This window comes from Macrotis lagotis, chromosome 1, assembly GCF_037893015.1.
Source record: "Macrotis lagotis isolate mMagLag1 chromosome 1, bilby.v1.9.chrom.fasta, whole genome shotgun sequence".
NCBI lineage: Eukaryota > Metazoa > Chordata > Mammalia > Peramelemorphia > Peramelidae > Macrotis > Macrotis lagotis.
The window spans coordinates 460,088,541-460,107,563 of record NC_133658.1 but is presented as its reverse complement, the minus strand read 5'-3'; the positions used below and the strand labels follow the sequence as shown (position 1 = coordinate 460,107,563).

The window sequence follows — 19,023 nt, the reverse complement described above, 5'->3', positions numbered from 1 at the left end:
TCTCCAAAGTGATTGACTGTTTCTTTCATTGAATGAATCCACGTAGAGGAATGAGAATTATTAATCTGGAGATTATCTGTCCTATAGAGGACTTTATGGTTTGTAACCAGATTTCTAGAGAGTATCCTAAATACCATTTCCACTTAGGACACTGTTCTTTATTTTTTTTAAAATAGTTCTCTTTGCTGAATCCCATTTTTAAGATTTGTTAGAGATATTTATTAGAGCACATCTTTTTTTTTTCTTTCTAGGTTATATATCTTTGAATGGACAGAGCAGGTAGACACTACCTTAGTTTTGAAACATCTGTTTAAGAATCATTTTAATTAGTCTGCCATACTGCCCCCTCCCTCCCATGCCAAAAATCCATACTGGTTGAAGAAAATAAATGGCTAAAAATATCAGAAAATAGTGGGTGGGGGATAGATTAATCATTGAATGACCAGGATTTTTAAGAGGGAGGTTTGTGGTGGTTTTTATTTGTTTTGTTTTTGGTTGATGCATTATAGGGTATGGATTTATTCTGGGATGGCTAGTGTTTGAGATCATGTAGCTGTGTGCCTTGACAACACAATTTGATTATTGAGCTAGTATCAAAAAGAATATCTGGACTAAGGATAGCACAAAGTTGATTAATAGGTAAGTGAGACTTCAAGTAAGTTGAAGGGATGGTAAGAGAGCACTTGATTAATTTCGGCATGCTCATCATCAGACCTGGACAAGCTATGTGGCATAGTACAGAAAGAAGCAGTCTATCAAAGACTTTATTAAGTGAGTAAATGCCTGTTATGTGCCAAGCATCAGGGATGCAAAGACAAAAAAACAGCAATCCCTGCTCTCAAGTAGTACAGGAAGAGAGTTATAATAACATATACAGTGGTTAAATGTTTTTTTAAATGTAAAAGAGAAAATAATAAAATCTGGGGTTAGGGTGATACACTAGTAGCTGGGGTTGCATTTAAGGTTTGAAAATGACAGATGGAACTACAAGAGAGCCTGTTTTTGACTGGAATGCAGTCTGGAATGCAGAATGTGCTTGGGGCATGTTTGTTATAAGACTGATCAGAAAGTCTTGGAGCCAAATTATGAAGGGTTTTCAATGATATTCAAGAGTTTGCATTTTCTCTTAACACCTGAAGGGTGACCTTGAGCTTTCTTATGACCTGGTCAGAGCTCTGTGTTTTAGGAACATCACTTTGGCAACTCTGTGGATGATAGACTTGAGACAGGGAGATCAATTAGGAGTCTCAGGTGAGGACCTGAAAAAGGCAAGCAATGCAGTGGATATTGTGGAGGTAGAAATGTTGAGAATGGTTATTAGTTATGGGATTGGGAATTGAGATTACACACTTGAGTAATTAGAAGAGGAGAAGGGAACAAGTATTAATTGCCTGTTATGTGCCAGACACTGTGCTTAAGTGATCCTTATAACAACCATATTTTTTATTGTCTCCATTTTACAACTATTTTGCAGATTAAGACAAAGGAGATAAGTGACTTGCCTCAAGTCATACAGTTCATTTTAGGTGTTGGGATAAAAATATGAATCCTGTTTAGAATACATAAGATTTGAGATGTAGGACATGCATTTCAGAAATGATAATAAGCAATATTGGTACTTGGAACTGGAGTCAGGAGAAAGACTGGGGCTTAGATAAAATGATTGGGATTCATCCACATAGAGATAAGAGTTAACAGGTGTAAATGAAGTCACTTAGAGACAAAGAAAGAACTTATTTTGATGGAGAAAAGGAAACTGGGACAGAAATTTAAGATACACTTAAAAAGGACAGGAACATTTATGATGATTTAGCAAAGGATACTAAAAAATGGGTAAACACATAGGAGCAGAAGCAAAAAGGAACTGTGACAGAGAAACCGAAGTAGGAGAAAATTTCTAGGAGGAAATGTTGCTGCAGAGAAATCAAGAAAGATGAGGACTGAGAAAAGAGAATCGAATCTGGTTCTTTAAGAGATGATTGGTAACTTTGACATGCATTTTAGTTATATTGAGAAGTAAGATTTCAAATGGTTGAGAAATGAATGAGAGGTGGAAGCAGAACTGATTATAATCTTAAACTTAGCCAAGATTTTTGACTGTAAAAGGGAAGAGAATATTAAGATAATGGCTTGAAGGGAAAATGGAATAAAATAAAGTTGTTTTTTAAAAAAAATTGTAGGGAAACCTGATCCTTGGTCTAGATGTAGATTCTAGGTCTTCAATCTAAGTTTGGATTGTAGACTGTAGAGAAGGGGCCAGTACAGAGGGAGAGACTTAAGACAATAGAAGTATGTGAACACAGGGACATACAAGGTCATATGTCAGAGATTTAAATCCAGTAAAGGAAAAGAAAGTGGGGGAATAATGCCACACCAAAAGTGAATTATTGTTGATCTTTGAAATTTTATCAAGAACAAGAAAAGTGCACAGGAAAGGGAAATTTGTTCATAAAAAGAAACCGCAAATATGGAGGCTTTACTGCTATTTCTGGAAAAATTCTAGAATGCATTATTAAAGGAACCTATTTTCTTAATTTGTGAGCTTTTAGAAAGGGAAATGTGATCACTAAGGAGTTATTAAAAACAAGTCATGGCACACTTAGATTTCCTTTTTTATTGGTTTACTAGTTCAGGGAAATGATGTAGTAAACATTCACATCGACTTCAGTAAAGAATCTAACAAGGTCTTATCTGTGTTCAAGAAAGAAATGTAGAATAGATGAGAGTACAGCTAGCTAGATTCAGGCCTGGTTGAATAACTAGACATTAAAAAACAAATATAACTTTTAAGAAATTTGATATTTTTACAATTCTGAACTTTAAAACATCAAATAAAATGGACATTTTCATAAGTGTTATATTGTATATGTGTGTATACATATATGTATATGTATGCACACACAAAACAGGGAAAATACTGAATACTTCAAATCTGTTATATACAACTTTGAGATTTCTTTGCCAACTTTGAAGTCTTTATTAGCTTACTTTAGGATCTATCATCTCACATCTTCCTTAGTGATTCTGAATGAAAATGATATAAAATTGGGAGAGACAATCAACATTTTGGATGACAGAGTTAAAAAAGCTAACATGATGGACTGAATTCAATAAGTTGACATTTAATCAAGGAAAAAAATGGCAATATTCTGTAGTTGGTTAAAAAGAAATCTACTTCACAGATACAGGATAGGGCAACAAGTATAGTCCAAGAATTTTTCATATAAAAAACTTTGCAGTGTTTTATATGATACCCCCCCCCCCGAGTTTTACCTATATTAATAGTGTTATGAGGAAGCCAGGGAAATTAATATAATCTTGGCCATATTGAAAAAGCCTATGCTAAGAATACTAGAAATGGGGGCAGCTAGGTGGTGCAGTGGATAGAGCACTGGCCCTGGAGTCAGGAGTACTTGAGTTCAAATCTGGCCTCAGACACATAAATAATTGCCTAGCTGTGTGGCCTTGGGCAAGCCACTTAACCCCATTTGCCTTGCAAAAAAAAAAAATCTAAAAAAAATACTGGAATCGAGATAGTCCCACTGAATTTTGACTTGGTCATTACATTTTGAGTAACACATGTTTAGGAAGGTCTTCATAAACAAGAATATCTAAGAGGACTGACCACCAAGATGTTAAGGATGAAGAGAGCATGATAACAGTAGTAGTAGCTGACTTGATAAGTTTTGAAGTTTGTAAAATACTTTACATTAACAATGGCCATGTGAGGTATGATACTACAGGCATGACCCCCATATTACAGATAAGGAAATAGCCTCATAACAGTTAGACTGTCAGTCTGTGATCTACATTTCAGGGATGAGTTTCAAACAGGGTCTTCCTGACTCTAAGTCTTGAACTTTGATCCACTATACCATGCTGCCCCATGAGAGCCATCTTTTGTGTGGAAGAGATAATAGAATTGTTTTTCTTGGCCCCAGAGGGAGAACTAGGAGCAATGAATGGGCATATTTCATGCAGATCAATGAGAAGAAAAACTTGACATCAATTATAGTTTTCTCACATTGGAATGGATTGCCTCCTAAAGTAATGTATTCTTCCCATTTTTGGAGATTTTCAAGAGAATAAATAAATTCAGTTATAAGTAGATGGCCTCTTGCTCCCTTCCAATTCTTGAAATCCTTCAGATATTTATGGATTTCTTTATGAAAGGGCCTCAAGATCACACTAATTTTATCAGTTATATTTATAGCATACTTTAAATTCCCTTTTGATGCAATTTAGTGGCAAATTTATCTGTAAATAGGAAAAATACTTATCAATTTAGAGTTATGACAAAAAATAAAATCCAGAATAAATTTATAAGGTATTTTTATAACTTCTCCCTTCCCCCTTCCCCCAAAAAGTATATATATGACATTTTAAAAAGGACAAAAGAAGCAAATGATAAAATCATCGAATGTAGTTCTCTTGCCATGGGAAGGTCTTAGGTATAAAAATATGCATTTGGATTAAATGATCCTTTAAGAGACCTTTCCTAGTACTCGATCCTGTTTTAGCAAATATATAATCATCATATGCAGAGTTGACAAAAGATAATTAATTTGAATAGAATTTTTGTTTTCAGATCTAAAATGAGATCTTTGCATGTGTTGAGTTTTATGGTTTTTTCCTCTTAAGTTGTTATTGACATGTCAATAACAGCTCAAATATTTTCTGTAATCCACTAGTTTTGTATCATTTCTTATGTCTCCAAATCATTTTTACTATGTTCTTGAGGTTGTTTCTGATCCACATACCAGCCTAATATAATAGATTTTTTTTCTTTGGTTACTATTAATTTTTTCAATCCTATAACGTTAAAGTCTAAAGTGGTTATTTTTTAATAAATGCCCTCTTATCCCATAAATTTCTAGTACTAATATATAATTGAAATCGACATGTTTACCCTACAGTAATATTTGAAGTAATTGAGATTTTTTTCTTCTCCTTTTGTGTAACATAATAGTTTCTCACTATATTGCTTTTGTCCTTTCAATATTTATTAGTGGAGTTTTGTTTTGTTTCCTAGACCCTGTTACTACTATAAATATTTCTTTTTCCTCATTTAGGTTATACCCATATACCATCAGCTAAATCCGAAAATTTCTCAGACTCAAGCCATAGTGAGATTTCCTCCAGGTCCAGCATAGTGAGTAATTGTTCTGTTGACTCAATGTCTGCAGCTCTACAGGAGGATCGGTGCTTACCCCAATCTCTTAGCAGCATGGACTCAGTTGGAGCAGTAGAAAAGAAGGAAATCCCTCCAGTGAGAGCTGACCACAGCCAGCACATAATTGGGTGAGCTGCTTTAATAATGTTTGGTTGACTGCAAGACAGGAGTAAGGCATGCTGTAGGAGACAGTCATATATTCATCAGTAGTTTTAAAGAAGGCTGATTGAATGCCCTAGATTGGCCAGTCATCTAAATATAATTTGAATTTTATAAGATCAAGAAGAAAAGAGAAAGTTCTTCACTTTTAAATATTTTTAATCCAATACAGAAGTTCTTTGATCAAGCAGGTTATCAAATGAACAAAACATGTTAAGCACTGGATAATGCTGGGTATGCACTAGTGGCATTATCTGTAAAATGTGTTTTTTAAAGGACAAATTAATTAAAATGTTAGTGAAATACTGCTTAGTAATTTTTTTAACATTTCTGAAATAGTTCAAATTATGGTATTATTTCTGAATACTATAATCACTGAGACTAATCCAGAATTTTATTACATTGATTTATTGAGGAGGAATATGTCCATTGAATATGAATTGAGAAATGTTTTAATGCTGATTTTTAGGGTAACACTTAAATGTAGTTTTAAGGAATACAATTTTGATTAGTGATGTTATCTTTCAAATTTTTTTTATTAAATTTGCCAATTAATTTAATTTACCAGTGCACCAGTCTTTTAATTTACCCATATTACTGCATTTTTATTTATTGTTTTAAACATGTCCCAATGTCATTTTTTTAATGAGTCATTTTGATGTATTTATTTTATATTATTACAATAATCTTGTTGTAAGAGTAAACATAAACCCCCCCTTCCCCCAGAAAGGTGAGAAACTTTAAGAATAGTGAGAGAGAAAAAAAATGCACCTCAGTCTGTGTTCATTCCAATGGCTCTGACTCTGGGATGAATTGCCTTCTTTATCATGAGTCCTCCAAATAAGTTGCTTCAATATTTTTCCCACAGTTGCTATTACTAGCTGTATTTCCCTCCACTCTATTCCTTCCCACTCTTATTTATTCTATGCTCTCTCTCTCCTTTTACCCTCTCCCTGTGTGTTGTCTCTGAGTACCCTCTCCCATCATCTTTCCTCTCTTCTGGCATCTGTTTCCCCCCCCCCCCCCATTCCCTCTTATTTCATCCCTTTCCTCTCATTTTTCTCATAGATTTCTATGCCTTATTAAGTGTTTATGTTATTTCTTCTCTGAACTGTTTCTGATGAGAATGAAGACTCACTCATTCTTCCTCACCTTCCCCCATTCCATTCCATTGAAAAAGCTTTTTCTTGACTCCTGTGGGAAATATTTTAGCCCCTTCTTCTTTTCCTTTCCCTTCCTCCCAGTACTTTGCTTTATCACCTGTCGATGCCATCATTTTACTTTATTCTACCATTATATTCAGGTCTTTCCTGTGCCTTGTCTATATATGCTCCTTTTAACTGCTCTTCTGAATGAGAAAGTTCATGAGTTAGCAGTATCTTATTCCCATTCAGGAATACAAACAGTTCAACATCATTAAGTTCCTCATAGTTAGTCCTTCTCGTCCACTTCTCTATGTTTCACCTGAGTCCCAAACTTGGAGATCAAACTTTCTGGTCAGCTCTGATTGTTTCAGTAGGAAAGTTTGAAAGACCCCATTTCATTGAAAGTTCATCTTTTCCCCTGAAAGAGGATGTTCAGTTTTGCTGGGTAGTTGATTCCTGGTTTTAAACCAAGATCTTTTGCCTTGTGGAATATCATATTCCAAGCTCTATGAGCCCTTAATGTAGATGCTGCCAGATTCTGTATTACCCTGACTATAGAACCATGGTAGTTGAATTGTTTGTTTCTGGCAGCTCTTTGACTTGGGAGTTTTGGAATCTGGCTATAATATTCCTGGAAGTTTTTCTTTTGGGATCTCTTTCAGGAGGGGATCAATGGATTCCCTCAATTTCTATTTTACCCTCAGCTTTTAGGATCTCAGGGCAATTTTGCTGTATTATTTCTTGAAAAATGGAAGTCTAGGATCTTTTCCTGGTTGTGACTTTCAGGTAGCCCAATAATTTTTAAATTATCTTTCCTGAATCTGTTTTCAAGGTTGATTGTTTTTCCAGTGAGATATTTCACATTTCCTTCTAGTTTTGGATTTTTTTTTTTGAATAGTTTTATTTCTTCTTGATTTCTCACAAAATCATCAGCTTCTGCATTTGGAGGAGTTATTTTATTCAGAGACCTTTTTTGTCTCCTTTTCCAGCTGGGCCATTCTCCTTTTTTAAAGCATTCTTCTCCTCATTTGCCTTTTGTGTTGCTTTTTCAATTTGGCCTAAACTTTTTTAATTCTGCAGTCTCCCTTGACCCCCTTAACTGTCTGTGAGCTGTGCTCTGGAGGTGCTGGGTGGCTTCCCAGTTCTTACCACAGGGATGCTCTGAGGCCAGTGCTTGCTTCACTCTGACTCTGGTGTGGCAGAGTTCTCTCACCATCCCTTTAAGCTGTTCCCTATGATTCCTGGGCCAGGAGGTCTGGAAACTGCCCCCTCTGCCATGACCCCAGTGATCTAGGCACTTATCCTGGTTATGCTCGCCGCGGCTTTTTCCTACGCCCAGTCCCAGTGAAACAAACCTTTCCCTTGGAACTTCTGAGTTGTCTTGGACTGGGATTGCCCATCTAAATTTTGACTAGAGTCATAATTTGACAGCTTTTGAAGTTTTTTGAGGAACAAGTTTCCAGGAATTCCTGCCTTCACGCAGCCATCTTGGCTCCGCCCCACCATCTTGGCTCCGCCCCACCATCTTGGCTCCACTTCAGATTTCTATTTCAGTATTCAAACTGATTTCTACAAAAGGTTTAGAGATATCTTTTACTTTTTGTAATTTTAGTAATTATGCTTTTGTGAGCTTATTTTATCATAAGTTGTATGACATGCTTCTTAGCATTTCTACAACAGTGCATGTAATTTATTTAAAAAGTTCTTTTTTTTAACTAGTTAAGCAAGGGAAGAGTTTTTTTTTTAAATATGGCTTGTTCACATGTGTCTTGTTTCCACCTTTAGATGGACATTCTCAAAGCCTTCTGTAGTCAAGAGTTTAGCTGTTTCATCATCTCTGAGCACTGAGGAGATTTCTCATGAACATATCACCATAGAAGCAGCTGACAGTGGTCGTGGAAGTTGGACTTCATGTTCAAGTAGTTCCCATGATAACTTCCAGAATATTCAGAACCAGAAGAGCGGGGACCTCTTGAACTCTTATCGACACACTCATTTGGGTGTTTCCATTGCTGAAGTTGAACCCACAAACTGTGAACCTTATTTGTATCCAGAAGGCTACTCTCAGATGAACAGTCATACTAAAGATGGCACAGAATGGGTACAGTCAAGGCAAAGCTGGGCCTCCTTAAGCTCTCTCTCAGACACAAATGAGACAAACTATGGAACGGTGAAGAGAAAAGTGGTAGAGGATTCCACTGCAGAGCGAGATGAGGCTTTGGATTCTCACCCTAGCACTGATACCACATATAAAACAATTACGTCTAGTACAGAAAAAGGCTTGATAGGTAAGTTGTATGTTGATTTTTTTATCTTTGCAGCACTTTTTATTAAGTGATTTGGAAACAATGTTAGCAGATTTTGGCTCCATCCATCTTTCTGGATGTTGACAAGTATTGAACTATGTAGTATTTTAGAATTTGGGTAGGAATGGGGGGAAAGCATGTAAAAACATGATAAAGCCCTCAGTGTGACTGCCTCATTATCTAATAAGAGACCCACACATCTCTTTGGTTCACATTGTCTACATGCTTGTAGAAACTTTCAAAATCAATTCTTTTAGGAAATGAATGTGTCCAGCATATGCTCTCTAAGTAAAGTAGCTATCCTTAAATACTACATGGTGCCTCTTGTTTCTCTAAAAATTGAAAAGTTAGCTTCACTATTGTTGGAACTAAAAAGAGTACCCTGATATGTTCACACTTGGTAGAAAATTTTTTCACTCACTGTGTTCACCTTGCATACAAACATTTTCATTGTTCTCTTGAATGAGACCTAACCAGTTGATAAAGGGGGGGGGTATTGGATAAAGAAAAAAAGGAGATATTTTTGAAAACAGCTTTCTAAAGGCATTTTTTAGGGGTTTTGGGGTTGGGTTTTTTTTTTTTTTTTTTTTTTTGCAAGGCAAGGCTTCCAAGGCCACACAGCTAGGTATTAAGTGTCTGGGGCAGGATTTGAACTCAGGTCCTCCTGACTCCAGGACCGGTGCTCTATCTACTGTGCCACCTGGCTTCCCCTAAAGGCATTTATTAAAATATGCCAAGCACTAAAAATGTAAAACCGGCCCCCTGCCCTCAAGGATTTCACAGTCTTTTGGAGGATATAGCATGCAAGTAACATGTGCAAGCAAGTTGTACACAGGATAGATTGGAGATAATCTTAGGGGAAGGCACTGGCATTAAGGGAATGGTGAAAGGTGACTTGTAGAAAGGTATGATCTTGGTTGAGATAAAGAATGAAAAGACAGAGAGAGAGAGAGAGAGAGAGCGCACCAGGGATGGGAGACAGCCACTGAAAAAACATGTAGCTAAGAAAAGGAATGTTGAGTGTTTTGTTCAAGGAACAGAAGAAGGCTGGTGTCACTGGGTTGTGGAGTGGGATGAAGGGAGGACGGTGTGAGCAACCTGGAAGAGGTCAGGTTATGAAGGGCTTTAAAAGGCAAACAGATTTTCTTTTTGATCCTGGGTGTAATAGGGAGCCACCAGAATTTATTGATTAGAGTAGATTTGTTTTAATCAAGGGAACTTCAGTTTCCTAAAAAACAATTTTGTTGCACTGAAACTGAAGCAGAAGGGACTGGGAAGGTAGAGAGCACAGTGGAGAGAGTTCTGGGTCTGAAGTTAGGAAGACTCCTTGTGAATTAAAATTTGACCTCAGATACTTAGGAGCTGTGTGATTCTGGACAAGTTACTTAACTCCTCTTCAGTTCTTTGTCAGAAATGATCTGAAGAAGAAAATGGCAAATCACTTCAGCATCTTTGCCAAGAATATCCCAAAATGGGGTCATAAAGAGTCAAACATGGCTGAAAGAACTGAACAGCAATAACAAAATTACACAAGTAAAGCCCTTCTCTTTGTGGCACATGATAGAAACCTTGAATTTAATTTTGCTTGTTCTGACTTCTTAGGGTCAGAACTTGATAAGTGAACCTAAAATAATTTTTACCATCCCCCCCTTGTGTACAGCATATACAGAATGCTCTAATATCCATGTCTATACCAGAATTCCATTCTAATCACCCATGCAGTCTGTACTAATTTCTTATTTTGTTATTTTCTTGCATGTCATATCTCTCTTCATCTTCTCATTTCCTTGCACTCATTTTAATCCTGCTGAAGAAGTGTCCTTGAATACCATAGCTCCCTTGCCACCCCCACCCATTCATAACTGACATTGCTCTTATTGCTTAATTTACTGAAACAATGGGTTCTACACAATATTTGTAATTGTATGTTGCATGTGCAATGAAGGTTGAATTCTGCTAGTAGGATACAAAGAGAACTAAGAATACAAGGCATAGTATTTCATCCATTCAGTGAGGAGTTATTGAAGCTTATTATATGCATACTGTAGGGGGAAGTAAAAGATTATGATATGTGAAAATAAGGCATACATCAAAGAATTAAAATTTGCCTTTGCCTGACTTTTCATTAACTATGGGGCAAGTCTTTTTGTGGCTAAAGAGTAATCTTCCTTTATCTTAGAGAACTATTCTTAGACTGTTTATGGTAGAAAAGATTAATTATGCTATAGAGGAAACTGGCATCCATCCATAACTGTCCAATGAAAGTAGTGTAGGCATCCGATACCCCCCTCCAAAGTCTTGAGTTATCTAAATAAAGAGGAAATGGCACTGGGTTCCTGGTCAACAAGACATTTATACTTTCCTCAAGAAAACCTTCAGGAGAAATGTGGTCCCTTTGTGAACAGTGTCCCATCTTTTCTTTTTTTTAAGTGGTTTTTGGAACCTGATTCCATGGAGATCAGTAAACAAACATTTATGAGTTACCTGCTAAAAGCCACAGGTACTTTGTTAAGTGATACATATACAAATAGAAAGAATAAAACAATCTCTACTCTCATGATGCTTGTATTCTGTTAATATAAAAGTATCTATATTGAAGGCTGGTCAGAAAAAATGTCCAATACTCTGAGGTTCTTAAAAGGATGAAATTAATTCAAGGATTTATGAACCTTCTACTTTAGTTCATTGAAGTTACTTTTAGAGGTAACTTTTGTTTCCTTTTTTAGTTCTTAGAACAATTGTCTGTACCTCTAAGATAAAAAAAATTGAACAGTTTGGGGTTCAAACATGAAATAACATCTAAGACTTGAATATATTTTCTGGAAAGCATTAGAAAATGTGCCATTAACAGTCTCAGCAAGTTAATGAAGTAATTTAGTGAAAGACATCTCTAAATTTGTTTCACTAATAATTGATTTTGAATAAGATTCCATTCAATATAGACAGTATTCAGTATTTGTGTTGCTTTGATTAATTGAATAATTTTTATAACTACCATGAGGGGAGAATTGTAAAATATAAAAATAATCATTGATACTTCTCAGTCCAACTAATGAAGAAAGATGTAATTTTAGGTTCACTTAATTTGATATTTCAGTGATCCTTTATCTTCTTCCCCTTGCTTTATATAAATGATTAGTTCTTTTGGTCCCCTTAAGTTACTGACTGCTTCACATGCATGTGCAAAAGATACAAAGCCCTTTTTAAAAATTTCATTCTGTACTTTGGTTTTAAGTCTTGTATCCTTTTGTGTTTCTAGTCTGATAATTTTGTCTTCCTTTTTGATGCTTTTTTGATAAATACATTCAGTCTGCAAAACTTAATGACTGTACAGGGATTATAGACTTGAGGAATAAATTTAGCTGATGATTATTTTTCTAGTAAAATTTGAAATTATTGATTTGTTTTTCTCTGAACTTTATAAAAAAGTAGGAGAATCTTTTTTGAAATGAAATAGTTATTTAGTTGAGATGCATACTGTGACCCTAATCTATTGTATTTATCAGAGGTCATTTATACATCATTCACTATATTATTTGAAAGAATTAGCATTTTGCTCATTTTTATACACTTTGCTCATTTTATAAATTTTTATATATTTATATAATCATTTTTATACACCATTCACTTTATTATTTGAAATATTATATGGGGATAAAATCTACATATTTTATAGGAATTTCATCTTCATGTGTTCATGTGAATCTATTTGGTTATAGGATCAGAAGAAACTAATTTTATGAGGAAATACTATTTTAATTTACTGATTTTTGCTCGTCTTTTATGTTACTTTTGATTACTCACAAGTATTTTAAAACAGATGTTCCTAGATGTAAAAATCTTCATTATACTATTTAATGTAATTAATAGAGAGTGATATCTGAGGGGTGAACATTGCTTTCAGTTTTTCAATGTCAGAAGGTTTTCTTTAACTCATTATTGGAGTGTGTTTTTAAAACCAGAGCCAAAAATTTGACCCAAGGTTAGTTCTTGATTATTCTATATGCTGTGCTAAAAATTGGTAGAGCTTCTTTTCAGTAGTTCTTTAATAGTTTTGAACAAGAAGGTGGTTTTTAAAAATTGAAAAGAAATCTGCCATTGTCATTGAGGTTTTTCATTTACCTTTTTAATTATTTTTCCATTATAACATTTTGCTTTGTCTTTTCAAATCTTATTTCTTCATTAACATTTCCATTACTTATTTTTTATGCCAGTGTACTGTGTCACTTCACCTAAGAAGGATGATAGATATAGGGAGCCACCTCCCACCCCACCAGGATACATGGGGATTTCTTTAGCGGACATAAAAGGACCACCCCACCATCCACACTTAAAGCCTCCAGATTATAGTGTGGCAATACAGAGGTCAAAGATGATACATAGCAACCTCTCTAGACTTTCATCAGCTTCTCTCGCTAGTGAACCTATGACCTGTATTTCATCGAAGATCCTATCTCAGCCGCAGTGGCATAGTCTGCAGCCATCCCTTCCTAAACTAGCCGATGTGACTGATGCAGATAGTGAAGCAGATGGTATGTGGATGAACTACCTTTGATTACTGTTATCTAAATTTCTGTGCAAATTAAGCCTTATAGCTATGTGATTTTTCTATTTTAATTTTTCTTAGTTATTATTGGCTTTATAAATTATGGTTTTGAATGTATTTTAAAACCTCTCAAAAACTATTTATGGAGACAGTCTTATTCAGGGCTTAAGCTAAGTGCAATTATCTTTTTTTAAAGTAGTGTTCATACTATGGTGCTATCTTGGGGTGAGTATACAAGATACTATCTTAGGAAATGGTCATTTCTAATTTTTGTATTACAAAGATGAGACACTGATTTTTCTATACTAGTATTGATATTCTATTATTAACAATTAGAATAGTTACAGATCTCTCTGAACTTACTATGTTTTTGCAATTGTTAGCATTTCTGTATGATGAGGGACAGCTTGGTATCAAAGAGGAGAGAACCTGAAAGACCTGAGTTTGAATTTGAATTCAAGACAGTTATTAGCCACCTGACCCTGGGCAAGTCACTTAATTGCAGTTTGCCTCAGTTTTCTTGATTATAATATGGATAGCATTGTGAGGATGTAATGGGATCTCGGTGCCTAACATTTAGGTATTAGTATAAGTATTACCTGCTATCATTTAATATTATTATTGTTGTTATCATTTGTTAATTTTGTTTTCATTTTTTGCAAGGCAGTGGGGTTAAGTGACTTGCCCAAGGTCACATAGCTAGGTAATTATTAAATGTCTGAGGTCGCATTTGAACTCAGGTTCTCCTGACTCCAGGGATGGTGCTCTATTCATTGCACCACCTAGCTGCCCCATGTTGTTATTATTATTATTCATCATCATTTTGCATTAGGCTGTCACAGCTAAAAGTCATCACTACTAAATCTTGTTAAATCTCTCCCTAATCCCTAATGAATAAAAAGCTCTAAATGTGAATTTCTCAAAATGTCCATCATTGAAAAAGACTGTCATGGATATTTTTTCTTCAGTATTAAAACTCATGTTTTCTCCTATAAGTTTTGTCCAATTATAAGTGTAGTTTGAGAAATGTTCTACTTTTTTTATAAGCCTGTTTTTTGTGTTTTTCTGAGCACAATTGTGGTATTGATGAAATTTGGGTCTTTGTTGAACATTAATGTTGGAATCACATAGGAGGAGATTGACTGCTTTTCATTAATATGATTGTAGAAAAAGTATATGCTAATTACTTAACTTCTTTTTTTCTCATTTTCAGAAAATGAACAAGTTTCAGCAGTCTAGTCTTTGGGGAAACCATCTTGAAACCAAGTTCTAATCAAAGTACTTGTGAGAAGAAGGACCATAAGATTCTGTTAGCCAGGGCTGACAGCTTGCTGCTACTACACTAAGAAGTTTTTAGTGCCTGTTTTAAGACCAGTGAGGTGGATCTGGTTGAATTGTGTCTCTATTGGCATGTAGTCTCAACAGCCTGTGAAATCCATACTTATGTTTGACAGAGCATCCACTCTGCAAAACTTGCTGACACTATACATTGATATAAGTGTTATAAGTGTCTGTCTACACACTAGGCCTTCACTGGGATAATCACTTAAAGTGTGAAAAATAATGTTTAGTATCTTGTAGTATTTCTATGGATTTTTCTTGAAAATTATTTTAAGTAGCATTATGGTTTTTCAGCCAAAAATGTTAATTTCATGGGCCTATTGGACATATGTTATTTTCATGTCCATTTTCATGCAGAAAGTCAAAATTTCTGCAAAACATCAAGGACTTTGCCAGTGGTGTTTGAATAATAATTTATTAACTAATTGAGAATTTGTAGAATTTTCTTTATTTGTGTTTGAGTATTATGCTCTGGTTGGCTCATATGTATAAGAAGGAAATAAAAATTAGACTCACTTTATCTATTCTTAGGATAACCAAACAAGTGTCCTTTAAAATAAGCTTGTGTTCCCCAAGGAAAAACCATGGAGTAACAGATTGCAGCATGGTTATTTATATAATACACTAGAATTGAGCGAAAATATACTCTGAGTGGAATACGAACAGATTTTTGGTTCTGAACATGAATCAGTGAAAAGTTGTCATCTTGTAGTCCCAATTTAAAAAGTTTGATTAAGCTTTCTTTAAAAAAAATCAAAGTATGACTCAATCGATAATTACTTAGTGATAAAAAAAAATAATCACTAACTCTCAAGAAATTTAGGTTCTGATGAGGGGAAAGCATTATCTTGAAGTCTTCAAGATAGCCAAATTATTAAAATGGAAGTGCTTGTATGCCTGAAATTCATTTCTGGCTAAAATGCTATAAGCTCCATTGTTTCTGAAGCAACCTGTCAAATTTACTTTAACTGGGAGTATAAAACAAGTCGGTCATGGATTTGAATTGAATTTTCAACTCCAGCTACTCACTTTGGATACCTGCTGAGAAGCAGAGGGGAAATGTTATCTACTTAGACATTGAGTACTATAAAAATATTTATGAAGTAGAATTACTGTATTTTTATCTATTTCTGATCATTTCTAATTGTCATTAGGTTATATTTTACTGGTACGTGTGCAATTATGACCTATTTTTAAAATTTAGCCAACTAAAGTATATGTTCATTTATTTTTTAGTAGGAGAAAGGAGATACCTGAACACAAGGATATAACAATGAACATGATTATTCTTTCCCAGTATCACACTCAAAGATTCATTCCAGTAACTTAATTGGATATGAATGTGTTAATATAGATTTAAACTTATAATTGTACATTTCTGTGACCTTATTTACAAGGTGGGCTAGATTTTTAACATTTTTTACAAGTTGGGTGAAATATTTTACACTACATCTTAAGTTAAAAGTTTTTAAAGTTATTTTATGTCACTTCAATTTTGTAGTGTACCAGGTGAGCAAAATAACATTCATAAAGTTATATGAGTACCAAAAAAACCCTTCCAAAGCTAATTATGTGCATTACCCAAATGTACTTTGGGCAGAAATTGATTCATATTTGAGTGTGTATTGTCAACTGTGTTTTCATCTGTGACTTCTTGTGTTAAATATTATTCTCAGTAAGACTATCTTGCCCTCTTCTATCACTTCCTTTCAGAGCCCCAAGTCAGTGCACTGTTCTAAAGTAATGACATTTGTCTCTTTCCCTCTGTAGGGTTTGTAGTTTATCTTAAGAAAAGCAACAAAAAGAAATCCATGCCTAAAAAAATTATTTTGCAGAAATCAAAGCTGATAACTGAAGAATGTAAGAAATATGTTCTTTCTCAGAGTGAAGAATTCTGGATTTGGTTAGCTGCTGCAGTCAGGATTTGACATAACAGCTTTTTTGCCCTATTGATTAGGAATAACTTTAAAAATGGTATGGGAAATGAATTAGCTGCTTTAAAACCATATTGTAGTCATCTGACTTGTAAAGAATTAATATTTAATCAGGAAGCTGGATATGTACATTGCCTGAAAAAAGGAATATTTTTTCTTTCACAGACTAACTTTGGTAGCATATACTGAACGGTTTATTTAGTCTACCACCACTACTCTACCTTGAACCACTTGGCATAGCTAACAAAAAACAAAGCCGTGTTTTTCCTGCAAGTGTCTCCTTTAATTGGGGTGCATGAAACATTCAGCAAACTGTTCTATATCCATTTCTTTTTCTTATTTAGCACTCTTTTTCATAGGATAGGGAATCTGAATAGGCATTTTACTTGGATAGAAGATATTAATGTAAATCAATATATTCACATGAAAGGGACTGGGAAGCGGGTGATTTTCTGTGCTTATGACTGGGTGGCTTGCTGCTGCCTGGCCCAGGTGTGTATATTAGGGATTCCAATGATCATATTGATCAGGGACAACAGGAATTGTGTTGTGGTTGTGTGTAGGTTTGAGAAAGACTTACTCCCTTTTTGTTGAGTTTGATTGTTGGTATTATTTTAAGTTGGTTTACAGTTTTATTTTCTTGGTTTGTCACAAAGCCAGTGAAAAAAAATCACTGATCTTATGTCCTATATTCTTTGTCTAGTTGCTTTTGACATTTTTTCCAAATTCCTAACTTAAATCAAGGGATGACTTACTTTCCCTTCTCAGTTCATTAGAGAAGAAATGCTTTAAAAATCCCTTATGTGCCAAAAGTGTCCAAGAAAGCAATTTAATTTCAAAGTTTCTTTAAAAAAAAATAAGGAAGGGGCGGCTAGGTGGCACAGTGAATAGAGCACCGACCCTGGAGTCAGGAGTACCTGGGTTTAAATCCGGCCTCAGACACTTAATAATTACCTAGCTGTGTGGCCATGGGCAAGTTTGCCTTGCAAAAACCTAAAAAAAAAAATAATAATAATAAGGAAAATAAATAATTTCAAAATGTGTCTCAATTTAAGATGAATATAATTAGTGTTCATTTTTCCGCTGCACACTTTCAGTAAAAATGGATGCTCTATATTTGGAAAAATGATGATATAAATACCCACAAAATTAGGTTTAGCAGAGTATTAAATTGCAATGTAAATTCAATAAAGCATAGAATCTTAGAGCAGCAGGCCTTGGGGATAATTCTACTTGACTTGTAAACATGGACCTAAGACCTTGTAATAATTTAGATCCCCTCACTTGCAAAATTGTAAAGCATTTCCTCCCAAAGAATGGAAGGAAAACATTCTTATTTCCTCTATCTTAAAAGCAATTTGATTGCAGCATACTGATAAAAAAATTTTGTTGTCATTTTAAACTTTATTAAGCATTAGAAATAGTTTGAGAAATCTATCAACTTAAACTTACTGAGAGAAAAGAGATACTCTTGTTTAGCAAAGCTTCTCAGTATATTTAATAATTGAAACTTGAACACCCAGTTCAGCTTTAGCTTAGGTTGTGCTCTTCATGGCTATCTTTATTTTTGATACACATGGAATGCAGTTCAACTTGGTATTATAAATTCTAAATATGTGAGAATACTGGCAAAAAAACTGCACAGTTGAAATAATATTCCAATAGCAACTGTACTGCACAATTCAGTGATTGTAAAGTATTCTGTAACAAGCAATGTTTATCTCCTATTTTTTGATACCTCTTACACTTACGTCTTTTAGAAAGACAGTGCCTCTGTATGCTTTTTTGTATTTTTACTGAGTGATTGTAAATATTTGTTATATTTTTGGTTAAGAGAATGTTTAAAAGTAATGTTTATTATCCAATCTACTAATATGTTGTTGAAAACAATAAACGGTATACATACCTTAAGATTCCCTGGACCTTGTTTATATAGATTATATAGATATTAACTTTGAAATCAAACAGAAAAGAATTGACTGGTGAACTTCCTTGCATATTGGTGCTATTTCTCAGATTCTAAAACCCTTATAGATTGTGTGTGTGTGTGTGTGTGTGTGTGTGTGTGTGTGTGTGTGTGTATTGTATATATAGATTGTAGTGAGGCAGTAATTGTCATCTAGTATTCACAGGTGGGGTTCTTTCACGATGGACTCAAGGTAGGTTCTGTCTTTATAACTATCATTTCTCATTCATTCGAATTCAGTCTTCTACTTTTTTTGTCTTAGCAATTGGATAGCCATCCCACTGAGTTTTAGTACATGTAAATATGTAGAGATATAAAGACAGATAATGAATTGAGCCAGAATTTAAAACGAGATAAAGTGGACTGGATTGCAAATGGGAAATTGTTAGACTTTTAAGAAACCCAAGTTGTTCCCTAATGGGGATAATCCTTTGAACACAGATGTACTCTCAG

General features: G+C 34.6%; 1 protein-coding gene across 4 annotated transcripts in view; it reads left to right on the top strand.

Moving 5' to 3' along the window:
• LOC141506637 (rap guanine nucleotide exchange factor 6-like) overlaps positions 1-18,515 on the top strand; it is a 35,025-nt gene extending 16,510 nt beyond the window's left edge. For 2 of the 4 annotated variants that reach the window (XM_074213580.1, XM_074213581.1), the window contains 4 exons: positions 5,187-5,301; positions 8,263-8,765; positions 12,998-13,315; positions 14,543-18,515. In XM_074213580.1, coding sequence (XP_074069681.1) covers positions 5,187-5,301; positions 8,263-8,765; positions 12,998-13,315; positions 14,543-14,568 — 962 coding nt within the window. In that variant the 3' untranslated portion in view covers positions 14,569-18,515. Of the gene's footprint in view, positions 1-5,072; positions 5,302-8,262; positions 8,766-12,997; positions 13,316-14,542 lie in introns of all 4 variants that reach the window. The other 2 variants (XM_074213578.1, XM_074213579.1) reach the window with 1 other exon arrangement.
• The last annotated feature ends 508 nt before the right edge of the window (positions 18,516-19,023 follow it).